This window comes from Poecilia mexicana, unplaced genomic scaffold (genome assembly GCF_051168715.1).
Source record: "Poecilia mexicana isolate PSO_F unplaced genomic scaffold, ASM5116871v1 scaffold_4, whole genome shotgun sequence".
In the NCBI taxonomy this organism is placed as follows: domain Eukaryota; kingdom Metazoa; phylum Chordata; class Actinopteri; order Cyprinodontiformes; family Poeciliidae; genus Poecilia; species Poecilia mexicana.
The window spans coordinates 29,507,834-29,524,113 of record NW_028263373.1 but is presented as its reverse complement, the minus strand read 5'-3'; the positions used below and the strand labels follow the sequence as shown (position 1 = coordinate 29,524,113).

Sequence of the window (16,280 nt, the reverse complement as noted above, 5' to 3'; positions counted from 1 at the left end):
AAATAAAGAAAATTGTAAAAATGTAAATTTAGGGATTATGTAAACTGCTGTTCCCGAGGAAAGCCGTCACGCGCAGTTATAACCAACTGTAATTACCTTAACCGCTTAATTTTCCAATAAAGCAAACGTTTAACGTTTGTTTAAAAAAATAAATGCAATAATTAAATATTGCGTTTGTAAATTTGTCGTTTCTTCGGTTTGTGTTTTTGTTTGTGGAGACACGACACTTTTAAAAACACATTCAGATATATATATATATATTTACTCAACACCTCCAACGGTTGGGCGCTGCTTTATCACTATGGCAACGTTTGGGTGACGTTTAAACTCTGCGACGCCCAACTGCCACGTCACCTCGAAGAGACGTGTGTTTTGGTTTGTTGGAGTAACTTGTTTTGTGACATCTCCGATGATTCTTCCTTTTATTTACAACTGACCGACGCTGTTTATGAGCAAAAATGTCAACCGCAGAGGATTTCACACAGCTGCCGCTCCTAATGTGGGAGAAGGTGTTCGCGAAAGTGAAGAAAGCCGTGGTTTTTATGGATGACAGGTGTGCAGAGGCTCTCCACTGGAGCGGAGGGGCTGCAGCCTTGCTGCAAGCGGGAGCCAGGAACGTGAAGCAGTTTTCGAGTTTCGAAGCGTGCGGTGAGAACGAGCCCAAAGCCGTATTCGTGGTGAGCACTTTGTTAAAAGGGAGGACGGTGGACATCATAAAAGACATCATATTACTCAGTCACTTTCAGTACTGCGTCGTCTTCACCGCTGTCCCCCACTCCGTGCACTTGTTCGCCAACAACGTGTCCACAGAAATGGAGGGCTTCCCCGTGTTTGAGCAGTTCGAGGAGAAGCTCTGCGAGTGGATGGGGAACATGAACTACACGGCAGAGGTCATGCACTCTCCTGTGGTCTTCGCCCACGTGTCGCAGCAGCTGATCGTGGCGTCGCCGTTTGCTCACCTGTTTCCCCTGCTCCCAGCAGACCTGGAGAGCATCAATGCAAAGCGACCGGAGAAGAAGAGATTTGGCACTTTGAATGACCTGGATGGGCATTCGCTTCCGGTGGAGCTGCAGATTGAAATTAAAAGCTTGGTTTCGGCGTTAAACTCGATGTTTGAGGCTGCAGGGATGAGGGAAGAGAGTTTTGCTGTGGGGCCAATGAGTCGCATCATCGCAGGGGAACTGGCCAATCACAATCAGGCGAAAAACCGAAGAAAGACTGCTCCTAATAAAGCATCGATCATCTTTATAGACCGAACAATGGATCTTACAGGTGAGGTCTTGTTTGGAAGCAGTTCTGTAATCTCATAATCATCACCTTCTTCCTTATTTAAATATACACTTAGACTTCAGTAAAATTATGATTCATGTCTGTCCAGTTTAAAAAATAGCTATGTATTGATCTTCGACATCATTACAACCACCAGGATAATGGTGTTGGTCCCCAAGTTGCCAAAATTAAGCCATGATCCTGTTCCTGGTTCCTCACTTGGCCATTGTCTTGTTTCTAAAAGAGCAGATGTTCAGTTTTGGATGTGTTGCAATATGGACTTAAGTTTTTATCGCGATATTTTATCGTGATAACAATGAAAGTAATGATACAAACTATTTATTACTTCTTTTTAAGATACATGTATGACTGTAAATGTGTGTCACAGCTATTATAGCCCCACAAACACAAATGCCGCTCTCAAAAAACATTCCTCTTGGTATTACTCCTCTTTAGGACAGCAATCACACATGAACTGTGATTTGTATCACTAAACTGCAAACAGTAACTACATTTATCATATTTTCAAATGTACTAATATTTATTGATGCTTCCATTGAATGAACAGAGAAAATGGTAAAAACAAAATCCTACAATGTGAACAGTTATTTTAAACATCATTCATGTTAATCTATCACGCCAATGATAATCAAAATCATAAGAAATTTATCACGATAAATGATAAACGATACAATGACTGCCCATCCCTAGTTCAGTTGCTACCTGATATGCATGATTCACTTCACCTGTCAGTGTTCATAATGCTGCGACTGACGGCGCACAGACCAATGCATCATTTAAAAGCTTTCTGTGTGCGCTCACTCTGTGCTTTCTTTATTCACAAAGGGGCTGTCGGTCATCACGGTGACAACCTGGCTGAAAAGATTCTTACCGTGCTTGACCCTTTGCCTGGTCACGTGACTGATGTGCAAGTGGACATGTTGGAACTCACAAGTGTACAGAGAACTCCTCACTCCCAGAACACCGTGGCCCCTGGCTGTCTTGCTCAGAACCAGTAAGTTGAGTTCAGCCGTACTTTTTTTTTTTTTTCCCTAACGCGCTTTTCAAACAGAACTTAAAATAAGAAAGCTGAATGAGGAATTTCTGTTTATTGCTAACAGAAATTGCAATAAAATATTCATTTACAGAGGGAAGTTGATGAAAATATTATATATATATATATATATATATATATATATATATATATATATATATATATATATATAGGATATATAGATATTACAGAGGTGGTTTTAAATCCCATAAAACAAAACACTGTAAAGCTGTTAGTTTGAGAGTCTAGTTTAATGTGTGTAATAAAAATGAATGTCATGGTCATGAATGACCCTGAGGTTCTTTCCACTGTACTTTATGTCTGGTCACTGAATCAGGGAGCTTTTCAGAAACAACAACATGATTTTAGTTTTCTCCGAATTTAAGGGGAAACAATTATTTTTCACTCCAGATTTTATACCTCTGAGACAATTCTGTAGGGCAAGTTGCTTTTCAGAAACTCAGACACATAAACCTGGGTGTTTTGTGATTATGTCACCCAATGGGAGAATGGGATATATGTCAAACTCAAGGCCAGGGGGCCAAATCCAGTCCACCAAGTCTTTTGATATGGCCCTGTAGTAGAGACACATAAATCGAACCTCCAAAATAACAGTTGTGTGCCTTAATATCATTTTACCTTAATATTATTATCAAAATAAAGTGTCTGTATTAACTCTAAAAGCAGACTGGAAATCTTCATGATTTTATGCAGATGAGCAGCCAGTTTTAACTAACTTTGTCCAAATTAAATTCTTTAAGAAGCCTTGATAGTTGTAAATGTGATCGTCATCTTCACCACTTTCTGTGATTTTAATTAAAGCTAGAGCTGATTTCACCTTCCAGTTTACTTGGGTTTCTAACAATGCTTGTGTGATTGCTCTGAAGCATTGAGAAGGCTCCAGTCCTTTCGCATGATTTCTGTCATTAACTTTAGGGATTTGATTACAGAGCTAATCACCGCATCATCTAACGAAGAGGGCGACAACAATTAGCAGGTGACTTGTTAGATTTCTAGGGAAAGAGTACCACATTAAACCATAGTTTTATATTTAGAATAAATAAATAATAAAAAAGCTTCCAAGCCATAATCATGTTTCGTCTTGTTTCATTTCTGATCGGTCCATTTTTTTTTGTGTTTGAAAATTAAAAGACTGAGAAGAATCTCAAGGTTCGCTGCCAGTAAATATTTCACCTTCTTTTCAATTTGTAAAATATGCAAACTCACTATGTTTTTATCAGGTTTATTGTGAAATCGCTGTTGCATAGAATAAACAGAAGGAGAAATGAAACACAAAGATTCTCCTGCAAAAGTGTTCATACCCACTGAAAGCTTTCCGTGTTTTATGTTACAACCATAAACTTAAACGCATCTTATTGGGATTTTATGCGGTAGAGACAAACACAGAAGGATGCATGTGTGTATATTCTGCCCACCCATAAGTCAGTATTTTTGGTGCAGTTACATTTTTCCAACTTTTCACATGTACATCCTGAATATTAAGCCCTTTCATTTTTGCAAACTAGCACTGAGAGCATCTCTGAAAATCACTTTTAAAACCACGCCACAAATAAAGGTCTGGACTAAACCAATCCCTTGTGTTTCTATCTGTATGTATAGCATGATGATGTAGCCGCCACTGCATCATCATGCAGTGATGGTGTGCAGAGTAGGCTTTCTCCCAGTCATCATGTTTTGCATGTGGGCTAAAAATTTAGTTTTGGTCTCATTTGACCCGTACAGTACTTGTGGCAAACCCAAAAAAAAGCAAGTTTTCCCTACTTGCAAAGAAGCACGTCTTCCCCCTTGCAACTATTTCTTTAAGGATCGTTTTTATCTCTATTTAATTTAATTTCTTTCCAACTCAGATTTTTTTGTTGTTGTTATTTTTCAAAGAAACATTTTTTATGTTTTTCTCCCATGGAAATCCCTGAAAAGCACACTCAGGATATAATGGAACAAAATGTAAAATAGTCCAAGGGGTTTGAATAATTCTTATGAAGTGGTCAGTAAATGTACTTCCTCCCTCCCCCAAATTTTCTGATATCAAATGAACCAAAATATACAGGTTGCACAGGCGCGTCCTTAAAAAGTCTTTTTAAAAAAATCTTAAATTTATGCATCTAAAGTGTCTTAAATTCACTTTTAAACTATGTTAATCACAGGTCTTAAATTGTGTTGCGACAGGCAAATGTTGGAGTCGCACACAGACATCTTCATTCCATTCTGCGACCTGAAATAGTCGAGGCTACCGCTTAGCTGCTAACATACCCTTGCTAGTTAGCGAGCTAGCTTTTTGCTTCTCATGGGTAAATCTATCGCGATGCATTCTGTGCAAAAAAAAAAAGCTTGGCACTACTACAAGATAAAATATGTAATTTTCTTTTGTACTTTTTTCTCATAGTACAGGTTCATTCATAACGGTTTTTAAAAAGTCTTAAATTTGAGCTGGTGCAACCTGCAGAAACCCTGATACAGGTTTTTTCCTGTATGGTTAGCATCTCATTTATCATATATGAAATAAATCTGGTTTTGAAATTCAGCCAAAAGCAGGACAGTTTATCTATGCATAGCTCCGATGCTCTGTGTATGACTGTTTACTCCTCTTATCTTCTCAACACTTTTTAAACATACAGTCCAGGCCCGTTAATGACGCAGCTTTTCCTTTCCCGTCTCTTTTAGTCGTCTGCATCTTGTCATTGTGGTCAAAGTGCCACCCAGGATGAGTTATGTTTAGGAGTTCATGGCAGATATTGCCTTAACCAATCCCCAACAGAAGAATAATCCGATTTAATCATCGAACCAAACCACACGTTATAATTTACTGGCCACATGTGTGCTTGCCCGGGGCGGAAAATAGAATTCAGCAGCCCAAGCTGCACCTCTGTGACTGAACGAAGCAGCACATGACCAGCATGGGGTGCCAGTCGTCGTGCTCTTGCCTGGGCAGGTGCATGTGTTAAGTGCCTGCGGTGGGGCTGTTGTTGATGGCAGCGTTTAGCCCTACATCATGTGTTCCAGTCGGGCTCCGGGCCTTTATGTGGTTGCTAGAGGAAAAGACTTTGACTTGGAGGAAAAGTGTGGTGGCTGAAGCTGCAATGGATTGACTGTAACCATGGTGATGTTTCAAAGGCTTATACATAACAAAAAAACAGTGAATTTTGTTCCTATTTGTAGGTTGTAGCCTCTAAGGAAAGCTTTTAGCCGATTTAACTTGCAGCAACAGTCATCTCTCTCTTCTCTGTTATGTGAACTGTGGCTCTGTGAGTAGAGTAGTCGTCTTGTGAGGAGAAGGTTGTAGGTTTGATTTCAGCTGCCACCAGACTGATCTGCGTATCGGTGCACAAATGTGCATTGGTGAGTGTAAATGTGACTCTAGTGTAAAGTGCTTTGAGTGGTCAAAATGATTGGAAAAGTACTTTATAAGTTCAGTTCATTTAACATTGTGCTAACTAGACTGAGCATTCATAACGAGTTATGCTAGCTGCAGCATAGCAGAGAGCAAGGGGGAATGAGCAGCACCACACGAGTTTGTGATTGACAGCATTAAGACCGTCCTCCTGCCTCTGATTGGATGTTTGGATTTAGCACTGGGAAAAGACAGAGGAGAAAAAAAATATTATGCAAAAGTTAATTTTTCACAAATGCGTTTAGCTTGAGGTCTCCATAAATTGTCAGAATTTATTTAGATTTTTAACCTGTTACATTCCGTTTTCAGTGATAAAAATATATGTTAATAAAACAACATCTCAAATATGCGGATTTGTGTTTTGTTTAAAGTGGGCGGCGCAGAGCAACATACGGATGCCCTTCTTGCTTCACACAACCTGTCTGAGGAATCTCACTGAAACTACTTTAAACCTCAGGAAGAGAATAATGACCGTTTTCAGCCTTTTTGTGATAATTTAACATTTAAAACTTTCTTAAGTGTCCGATGCCGTCCAGCCAGCCACTACCTACAAACACACCCAGTGTGGTCGTTCTTAATATTCTGGCTGCATAGCACAGAAACAAATCAGAAGTGTTTGTGTGGAGTGCGGATTGGAGCCGATCAGCAGGAGCGTTATTGCCAGTGCTATCTCAGAGCAGATGGGCCAGTCGAGCCTTATCACAGATGCTTCAGACGCTGAAGTGCTGCGGAGGCCGAGTCAGAAAGAAGACTGGCCAGTTCCCGCTAGATTTAAGTGCCCTCTCAGTGCACCGCTCGCCACAGGCACCGTTTACGTTGATAGCTCCAGCATGGCAAAGCCGACACTCTGCTTTTGTACGAGTTTGAAGGTGTTCATTCGCAATATTTTATATGATCCCCCCCCCACTCCTTAAGGGGGAATGTTTTTTTTTTTTTTCTCTTGGTAGATTTGATCTCTATGAACAACAGGAGCCCCTTTTTGGCCCCAGAAAATGAATTTCCTCCTGCTGGATGTTTACACACCCAATGATTTGCAAGACTATTTTTAGTAGGTTTTTGAGTGTAGACCATCTTAAACCTTTAAATATTAGGTGCGGGCTTAGTTTGACCCTCTTTGTATGATGTTTCCCTCGGTAATTCCAGGATATTTTTTCTAGATCGCCGTGTCTTAAACATTCTGTGGGTGGTTGTTGACTCTAGCTCTGCAGGCGAGACCCCACAGTTACTTTTGCAATTACTGTTGTATTCTCTTTCATAACCTGGTGAGGATATGCCAAATCCTACAACCTGACTTGCACTCTGTGGTTGCAGTGATCATGCCAGAGAGAAAGTGTGCTTTTTGTGTGTGTGCATGTGTGTGTGTGGGAGAGGTTTTGCACATGCACACACTTTGCTTATGGATGAATTTTGTTCTCTTCCACCATAAGATAGTCTTTTAATTAGTAAATACAATCAGAAGGTGTATGTTTTTTTTCAATCTGTGCAAAGAAAGTGGCACTGGAAGTTTTCTTTTTTTTCTTTTAATCTATGTGTGTGTGGGTGTGGGTGTCTATCTTTGTGGTCAGGTGCCTGCCAGCCCAGTCTGTGTAATTTGCTGTGCTTGGCTTCACAGCCACTTTTTTCATCCAGAGTAGGACCTTTGAGTTTCATTGGCAGAGGGCACAGAGTTTCCCCCAGTCTCCAGCTGAACCCCGCAGACCCGTCATTTGTCCATCTTGGACCTTGATGCTGAGGTTGGAGCGTGTGCAGTGTGGGCAGAGCAGAGCATGGGTGGCCGAGGTGCTCTGGGTCTCCCTCAGGAACTGCTGAGAAGGGAGCCAGACACAGACATTGACCCCACCCTGCCATTAAAAAAAAAAAAAAAAAAAAAAAAAAAATCTTCTCCATAAATCGAGCCTGCATATCCTGCCTCCGTACCACCAAGAAGGAGGAAAAACACCTATTTCTGTCTTAGCTGGGAAACAAAAAGTTCCTGATTTTTAAAAAAAATTATTTTATTTAGAGAAAGTTCATGTGGGAAAAGGATCAAAAACAACAGAGATAGTCGAGTGTGGCAAGGATGGAACAAATGAAAGACGCTCGTGGATAGCTGACCGCTTTCTTTTTGTTTTGTTTTGTTTTGTTTTTTTGACGCTACAGAGGATGAGAAAGGCGGCCGGGTTGGTTCGGCTGTGGTTCCCAACAGTGCTGTAGTTGTTTTTCTTCTACTTAGACATGAAACAGTGGCTTAAACAACTGAATTAAGTCACTGAAGTTATTCATTGGCAACCCAGCTCTGTTATTACGCTTACAATGTGTGTTATACAGAGTGGATAAGAAGCACTCCGTAAAGTAGCAGGTTTGTTTGAAGAGAGGACAAGCACTTTTGAACGCCAGTGCTACAAAGGATGCTAATTTTGACCAAAGACGACGTCTGGGATGAAGGCCAGCCCATTACGCAGCTTGCTCGAACGTCCTACTCAGCAACGACTTGAATGAAACTTCTTGTTTCATTGACCTCATAATTTACTATCCTGGTAAAAAAACATTCTCTTTGTAAGCCTGTCACAATAATCCATTAATCACGTAGTAAATTATAATGAGCTTGATAATATCCAGCTTTGTACACTTCCTCTGTTCTTTGTTCACTTAGTCTGGCTGCTAAAACCTCAGTCCGACTGCAATTCTTAAACGGTGAAGAAAGCATCGTTCACAACTCCTGTTCGCTGATTGGCCCTGTTGAAACTCTACCGCAGAAGTCCAAGTCAATGGGAGAAATTCCAGATGAAGCAATGAAAAGAGATGAGAAACGAGCGGAATAGCTCAGAAAAACATTGACCAGGCTAATAACTGACCAATTCTGGGCCAACTCCTTCTTGTATGATGTCCATTCCTCGACTTTTCTCCAACACGTTTACCGCCTCTGTTGCCCAGGTCAACAGCAGCTGCAGATGCCTGGCGCATGTTGGATCATCCCTGATCTTTCATGTGAAAATCAACAGGTGCTGCAACTGCAGGCCACGTATTTGTTAAAGACATTAACAGCTTAGTTCAGCTGTTGCCGCCTCATCATCACCTCGTGTTCACCTCGGCCTTCTTGGTCGTTAGCTGCGTCTCCTGTTAGCGCGTGTGGTCACCAGCTAAGCCAGGACATCCCCCGTTGTTCCTGTGTTTATGTTTTATTTGTTTGCAAAGTTTCCTCAGCCTTTTTCTTGGCTGGCTGCCCGCCCAATCCCGCTCTCCCTCCTCCAACCTGGAAGGTGTCTTTAACTGAAACCCTCAGTACATAAATCAAGCAGATTACTTTCACCTGAACATCTTGTACTCCGTGTTCCCATCGAGACGGAGATAACGTAACCTATTCTGTCTTATGTGCCGTCCTCTGCAGCTGCGATTTGATTTGCACTACCGAGCACATTTTCTCCTTTGGAAAGGTTTGCGCAGATTTATTCAGTACTTTGATAAAGCGCCCCTGAAGATGTTACTTTGCTTTCTCCAGCCCCTTTCCTTGAGAGCGGGTGCCTGCTGATGGATTTCAGATGAAACGGTAAAGTAGCCAAGACACATGAGAGGAAGAGGGGTCCAACATTACTGCACCTCCTTCCTCATCCTTTCATGTTGCCACATGTTTTACCCATCTGCCGTTGCTGCAAAAAAATGGTTTCTAACTTTAGCTCCTCGCAGAAGTGTTCATGGCCCTCGTGCTTTTGTCACATCGCAGCAGCAAACTTCGACGCATTGTGGTAGGTCGACACAAAGCAGGCCCTCGACTGTAAGGCGGAAAAATGACGCGTAGTTTGCAAACAGATTTTCAACTAAAAATCTGAAAAGTGTGGCATGTGTATGCATTCAGCTATCCTGATTCAATGCTTCTTCTGATTCTTTCAAAAGGGCTTAAGTTCCTTCAGATTGAATGAAGTGATGTTTTCAAAGTCTTGGCACAAAGTCTAACACGTGGGATTACTTTTATCTAAAAAAAAAAAGTTCTCTGAAGCTTTGCCACTGTGTAAAGAGTTGCTGTCCTGCTGGAAAGTGAACCTCAACCTTTTTTCAGGTCACCTGTAGCCTCAAAATGATTTTTTCCCCCTGGGGTTGCTCTGTATTTAGCGCCACACGTCTAGCCTTCCGCTTTACGATAATTTTCTACTTTGTGTTGGGTTATCATACAATCTCATGAACATTTTTGTTTGCAAAGTGTGAAAACCTAAAAAAAAATAAAGGGGTACAAATACATAAGTCTGTCACAAAAAGCAATAAATCAGTTAATTGTATGATAAATTAAAACAAACTCAATCATTTACATTTGCATGATTTATCGTTTTTATTTTTTCTCTCTCTTTCTACCAAAAACTGGATGATAAGTCTTTAGTCTGGTGCTCTGGTCTCACCTAGCTCTTTTTTTAAGGACAATATTGTTTACAGAGACTTCATAATGCATTTTATTTGTCGTTTTATTTATTTTGAATGTTCAAAATGTCTTCCTGTTCCAGTATTCATTAGAATTTAAAGTTTATTGCTCTTTCAGAATGTGTTCTTGCATTATTATGCCATTACCATTATATTACTTGAAAATTGTCTCTAAACAACAATATTATCGTTTATCGCAATAGCTAAATTTGTTATTGTGACAGGCCTATCAAGTCAGCTGTATGGATGTTTTCGTTTCGATTCCACAGATCAAGGTCAACGTAATTAACTAATTATTATTTCAGATTAGTTAATGTCTTTGGTGTATGTCTCTTAAAAGAATTTGTTTTCTGAATTTTTATGCATTTCTGCACACATTACATTATATATTTCTTGCATTCTTTTGTATTACCTGGCTGTTTTGGTCAAAACCATACTTTTAGCTGGTTTTCATGTCAAATTCACGTTAATCATAAGCTTGAACAGCCATGTCAGGTCATTCTAACTTTACTGCAGCATACTGTGCATGAGTCAGAGCAAGCTTAAATGACATCACTTTAGAAAATGTATCCAGCCTGGCAAAACGTCCTCAGTTTCCACAAAGAGCTTGTATTCAGACCTGTAAACAGCATGCTGTCACGTAAAGTACATTTTTTTCTATAACCACTTCAGAATGCGCTAATCTGCTGAAAATGTGACCTACGACTCGAGGAATGATAACTGGCCAGTGACATTTCCTTTTTTGATGCGTTTCTTCTTCTTCGCTTCATACTTCACACTCTGTTGTGCTGTGTTCATTTGTTGAAAGTCAAGGTCAGGCCTTCTGCTTCAATGTCCTCCCTTTCTCTGCTCTGATTTGTGTTTTCCTGTAGGAGAATGTTTACATGTTTGCAAGAAACCAACCACTTTTTTATTTATTTATTTATTTATTTGGTTTTACCATTAATGTCTGTAAAGTAACAGACCAGAAAGCAAAGCTGATCTTGTAAAGTTGTGCAATATTAGGCTTCTTCTGGTATCAGCGAAAGCAGCGTTATGTTCCATTGTGAAGACCAGTTCTTGGACAATAGTTTGTGAAAGACATCTTACGGAGCAGCTAAACAAATGCAAATCAGAACTTACAGAATGATACCTAAACAATATAAATATTCTCATTTTTAAATTTGTAAAAAAAAATAAAAAATACATTGAAACCTTCAGTATTGTTTTACTTCAGTCTCATTGAAGTGGATTGCATGCCGTCTTGATCAATAAACTAGTTTCAATAAACTAGTAAAAGTGTATATATTATTGTGTTCCAGTACAAAGAAAAAAAAAAACAGCTCGACCAAATTCGATTTTCACGTTTGCCGGAGTCTGGAGAACTTTTTTTGTTTCATTTTATTGCTTTGCTCTTTCAAGCTTATAAGTTTACTGCAACTTTTAATTAGTATGATAATTGATGACTTCCTTCTTCTCTGGGGTATAATATAAAAGTGACATGGAGAACAATTGATCTGAGTCGCACTGTGGGAATAAACAAACAAATATGCCATCCATGTTTGAGGAAGTGATTTCAAGAATATAGCTTTAAATTTCCCCATATCTACAGTTAGAAAAATAATTGCATTCTTTTAATCATCTCCCCATTCACAGGGAGTAGGGAAGTATAAACAAGATAAAACACCTTCCTAAGTTCATCCTTAAAGAACCTCAGCAACTGTTTCAGTGTCTGATTATACTATCAATAAAATATGCATGTTTTCTAAGACTTTAGCAAGTAACTGTAGCATAATCTGTACATAATCAATGTTTTTATTAAGGTTATTTGCAATAGATTTTATTCTGCTATAGCTTCCACTTTCTCAGTGCAACTGAATATGGTCCGTTTTTATTTATGGTGCTGAAACTGTTCTGTACATTATTACTTCCCCCCTGATAAACTGCATTGGGGATATTCTATCCTGATATAGAAACGGAGCAGAGGAAGGGTAGAAGTTGCACTTTAGGAGAAATCTACACCAGGAAACAGTGGCTGCTTTATTTCCTGTGCAGTTTCTTGCAAGTAATGAAAAGAGCTAAAAAATGAAGGATAACCCTGAGTCAGAAGTAGCTTAAAAGAAAAAAATAACAAAAAAAAAGAACCACTTGAAGCATTCTTTCCTTCTGCATCATTCGCTGCCAGGAATAGTACTCACTACCCCCCAGCCCCATTTCCTCATTTCAACAATCACCTACTGTAAATACAATATGAGGCACGTTCAGGGGACCGTGTTGTCTGTTAAGGTCTGGCATCGGATTCGAAACAACCTTTTAACGCTACGGCGCTCATTATGGTGAAGTCCCCTAACACACCCGCCTCAGCCTGGCTCTGCAAAACCAGAGCAGGGGAGATGTGGATGGGGGGGTAAAGGGGAGATGTTCACCATGCTGCGCACAAGTTAAGAGCAAGATTGCCCCCTACAGAAACAATTTGGTTATGTTCCACTAAGGAGAGAAACTGCATTTAGAGCTTGCAGATTCTCACACACACACACACACACACGCACACGCACACACACACACACACACCCTTCCCAGTTCACTCATTCCCGCTTCATAGTACGTAGTAAAGTTGTTACTCAACAAGATTTCTGGGCTGGTTAAGGAGTCAGTCTCACACCATGCCAATGTCAACCTGGGCGGCCCACATTTATCCAGCCGGTCGGCTCAGAGGAGGTGGGAGGAGGTGCATGGGCGACCCACACTGATGCCCGTACAGGAGTTGGGATTGGGTGGGGGGGGGGGGGGGGGGGAGGTTGGAGTGGCAAATGAGAACCATGTTGTTTTTTTTTCTTTCCCCACACTTGTCAGAGCCCCACTAACTTTCAAGAGCAAACACAGAACGCAGGGGATTGTGTGCAAACATAACACACAGACGCATGCGCACGCAAACACAAACACACTCGCGGGCCGCTCCGATGCGTCCCGGTCAGATTACGCTGCTGGTATTCCAGCAATGACAAACATGTGGAACCTCCTAATTTGTGTAATCAGGGGTTGGGGGGGGACTATACTCAAAGCTTAAGACGGGTTTTGGCAAACCTGTATCCCTCATCATACTTTTTGACCGACAGCTTTGGTTTACGAACTCATATTTAATGTTGAGTAAGTCAAGTTTGATTCAAATCTGGATTTATCTCAGATTTGTAAAGTCCCCTTTTTTTGTCTCCTCCACGTTTTACTCTAAACCGGATTGTTCCCAGGCTCTCGTTGTGTTTGCAAGTCTCAGTGTCTAGTTCTGGTGTGAAGATGGCGGGCGTCCCAGCGTGAGCCCCATTCCTCATCATCCAGCCCCTGCCCAAGGTCTGGAACACATTACATCTGATATTAAACACATGGCAGCAGTTAGAAAGGAGAAAAGGCGAGAGGAAAGGGGAATGGGGGGGGACAAAAAAACAACAACAAAGTTTAGAAAAAAAAGACAAGAAAGCAAAAGAAAAACAGTGGATTTGTCAACGATGCCCCGTCTCCTTCCACTCCTTCTCAGTCCTTTGGTTTCATTTTTCTCCTGTGTCTCATTCCTTTTGTTTAGTTTCTGGTGAATTGTTGGAGTAATAATCATGAGTGCATATGTGTTTAGTAGGCATGGGTTAGTGTGAGGTTCTCACAGTATCGTAACTAGCGTAACCTAGTAGATACGCTTTTAGTTCAGTAAATATATATCAAAATGAAAAAAAGATGCTTCACGTGACATGATTGTTTTTAACTAACACCAATTAAATAAGAGCAATTGATTTGTGCTGTCATATTTGGAATTGGAATATATATATATATATATATATATATATATATATATATATATATATATATATATATATATATATATATATATATATATTTTATTTCCATCCAATCAAAAAGCTTGTTTTGGATTGGAAATGGCAAAAGTAGACAGTAAAAGGTGTATCAGTTTAGAACAATAATAATTTAACAGCTTTTATGTAAGTAGTTTCTTGAAAAGGTATGGCAGAAACTTTTAATACCCTTATCAAGAATGAATAGAAACACCTTTATTGGTAACATAGAGACTGCAGCTCAATGGGAAGAGAAGTCTTCTTGCAATGTGAAAGTCGTGGGTTCGATTCCCTGCCATTGTGTCGTCTGTGTGTCTCTGGGCAATCACAAGTTTCCTGCTGATCTGTGTATTGGTAGAATGAGTGTATTTGCGAGTAAATACTTTTGGACTTAACTGTAATATTGACTGGTGAGGAGTTTCACTTGTACTTTGTTATTAGTGCTAAAACATCAAATCTAGTCTGACTAGCTGTTCGCCCTTAACTGCTGTGACAAGGACTTCACTTTTCTTCTGTGTAGTAGATGTATGTCTTCTACGCTGAAGGGACCTTTTAATACCCTCACTTCAACAACATCAATACCGTCCCTTCACTCTAAGTGACAGGTAGTGCTCTTTTTGTGTTTCTCGCCATCTGAAAGACTTTCGAAGTGTTAAATTTGTCCTTTTTGTAGGTTAGAGAGAAATGCTTGAGACTTTTTTTTCCCTTCAACCAGCTGATTGGCAGCATATGCAGCAATGGGAGGTGAAGAATCAGCATTTTGTTTCCTTCTGCTCTCATTCAAAGGACTTTGAAAATGTTGAGCAGTTTTGAAACCCTTACTTCTTGAAACCTTGGTATACGCTCATAGCAGTAACTGTTGCATGCCTTCTGTCTAGTTGTCAGAAGCAAGGACACTGGCCGAGGTCTTATCTCAGCATATTAAACAGATGAGGTTGGAAAAGAGACAAATTAATACTTAGATATGAAATGCGTCTGGTGCCTGAAGTGTGACACCGGCTGCTTTGAAGAGCAATACCTGTCATCTGCAAATTTAACAATGATAAGGCTCCACTGTGACAATTTTCTGATTCTTTATAGGAACCTTTTTATTTTTTCTTGCTGGCGGCAGATGGTATTAGCCCCGCACGTGGTTCCTGTCATCACTCGCAATCAAAGATGGGAATCAGGCTGTTTTGTAACCTAGCGGATAATGAGTTGAGGGAATGAGATGTGCCCAGCGATGGCACCATGGAGGGTGTCTTGGTCTGCAAGCTGTTTGGCTTCAGGCACTGACCGGGCCTGACGAATGCTGGCACACTGGAGTTTTCTGTTAGATTGACATGATAACATTCTGCATCTACCCCTTTGTTTTTGTTTTTTTTAAAAGTATTTGGTTTGATGACAAGACAAACTCTCGATCGTGTCCAGGATGAACAAAAACCAGTGACTCTTCTTTGCCCCTAAGCTCTCGTGTTGAATTCGTCTGCTTCTCAGGTCGTCCTCTGCGAGGTTGCTGTGGGAGATGATGCTCACCAGTAAACACAAGGAGGCTCTGATGGAAGTCCGACGCCACCTGGTGGAGGCGGCCACCAAGGAGAAGCTGCCAATCAAGATGAGTATGGGTAAGCATTAGAGATGCAAGTTATATATGAATGAGTTAATCTAAAGTTGATTGATCTCATCAATCAACTACAGTCGAGAGATGACCGTCAATCTGTATCATAAAGGGCAAAAATTTTCATCGTATGCTGAATTAAAAAAAAAAAAAAATATATATATATATATATATATATATATATATATATATATATATATTTTTTTTTTTTTTTTTTTCTGCCTCAATTGGTTCTGCTTAACGATGTTAAGCGGCGCCCTCTGCTGAATGGAGGCCAATCTACAACACAAAAAGAAGGTCTGAGTGGATGTTTTTAGTTATTTTGAATCTAGTAAACCATCAATCGACAACTAATTAGTTGATTAATTTGTTGTGTCCATAGTAAGCATGTGAATGCCACATGGGATGGTTACCAGTGTCGAAGCATACCAAATTTTTAAAAACCAACGCAACACCTTTAAAGAAGCAAATGTTTTCTCTCATGCCTTTCCTACGGACGTTGATAAGACACAGACATTTCTACACTGACTGGAGATTTTTTCTGACTGTGGACTGTGGATCGTAGAGTACAGAAGTGCAGCTTGTTATGCTTGTGTTCATCTAAAGGAAGAACAGCAAAAGCATTTCTGCTCAATTCAAACTTGAAACTGATTCAAAATGTAGTTGATGTTTGCTCTATATAAATATAATATATAGATAACATTGGTGTAGCAGTAATACAGAAGAGGATTACGGCCACTGAAAAAAACA

The 16,280-nt window shown here is 40.1% G+C and overlaps 1 protein-coding gene across 1 annotated transcript in view; it reads left to right on the top strand.

Moving 5' to 3' along the window:
- The first annotated feature begins 341 nt into the window (after window positions 1-341).
- The window catches only part of scfd2 (sec1 family domain containing 2), a 129,040-nt gene continuing 113,101 nt past the window's right edge, over window positions 342-16,280 (top strand). Inside the window, exons 1-3 of the mRNA XM_088005170.1 lie at window positions 342-1,272; window positions 2,116-2,284; window positions 15,410-15,537. Of these exons, the coding sequence (XP_087861296.1) occupies window positions 459-1,272; window positions 2,116-2,284; window positions 15,410-15,537 (1,111 nt within the window). The 5' untranslated portion in view covers window positions 342-458. The remainder of the gene's footprint in view (window positions 1,273-2,115; window positions 2,285-15,409; window positions 15,538-16,280) is intronic.